The sequence below is a fragment of the Psammomys obesus genome, unplaced genomic scaffold, assembly GCF_907164565.1.
Source record: "Psammomys obesus unplaced genomic scaffold, mPsaObe1.curated_primary_1811, whole genome shotgun sequence".
NCBI classification, from domain to species: domain Eukaryota; kingdom Metazoa; phylum Chordata; class Mammalia; order Rodentia; family Muridae; genus Psammomys; species Psammomys obesus.
Window position 1 is genome coordinate 44358295 of NW_026587216.1, and position 450 is coordinate 44358744.

The 450-nt window shown below is 83.1% G+C and overlaps 1 protein-coding gene across 1 annotated transcript in view; it reads left to right on the forward strand.

Moving 5' to 3' along the window:
- The first annotated feature begins 248 nt into the window (after positions 1-248).
- Positions 249-450, forward strand: part of Tmem64 (transmembrane protein 64) — an 18743-nt gene continuing 18541 nt past the window's right edge. The window contains exon 1 of the mRNA XM_055603201.1: positions 249-446. Within this exon, the coding sequence (XP_055459176.1) occupies positions 393-446 (54 nt within the window). The 5' untranslated portion in view covers positions 249-392. The remainder of the gene's footprint in view (positions 447-450) is intronic.

Here is a 450-nt window from a genome sequence, read left to right on the forward strand (position 1 = left end):
CGCGCGCCCGTGGGAGCTGGGAGCGCGCGGCCCCGGTTCCCTTCCGCTTCCCGTGGCCTCCCTCCGCCTCGCCCTCGGGCCCCGGGACCGCGGAGGCCTCCGGGCCGGAGAGTAGACCTCGCCACCCGCCGGCGGCCCCGGCCCGGGCGTCACGGGGGCGTGGCCACCGGCGATGTCTCCGCCCCCCACCCGGGCGCGCCCCGCCCCTCGGGCCCCAGGGGGCGGGCTCTGCGGGCGCCGGGTCCAGACTGGCCCGAGCGCGGGCGGGACCGCGTCGCTGCCGTCCCTTCCCCGGCCGTTCCCTCCGCCGCCAGCGGACGCGGGGTGCCATGGAGGGCCGCAGGCCGGCGGGCCCGGCGGGAGCGGGGGCGCTGGCCGGCTGAGGCCGAGGCATGCGGAGCCCCGGCGGGAGCCCGTCGCACACGCTGCCCCGGGCCTTGCAGCACGCCG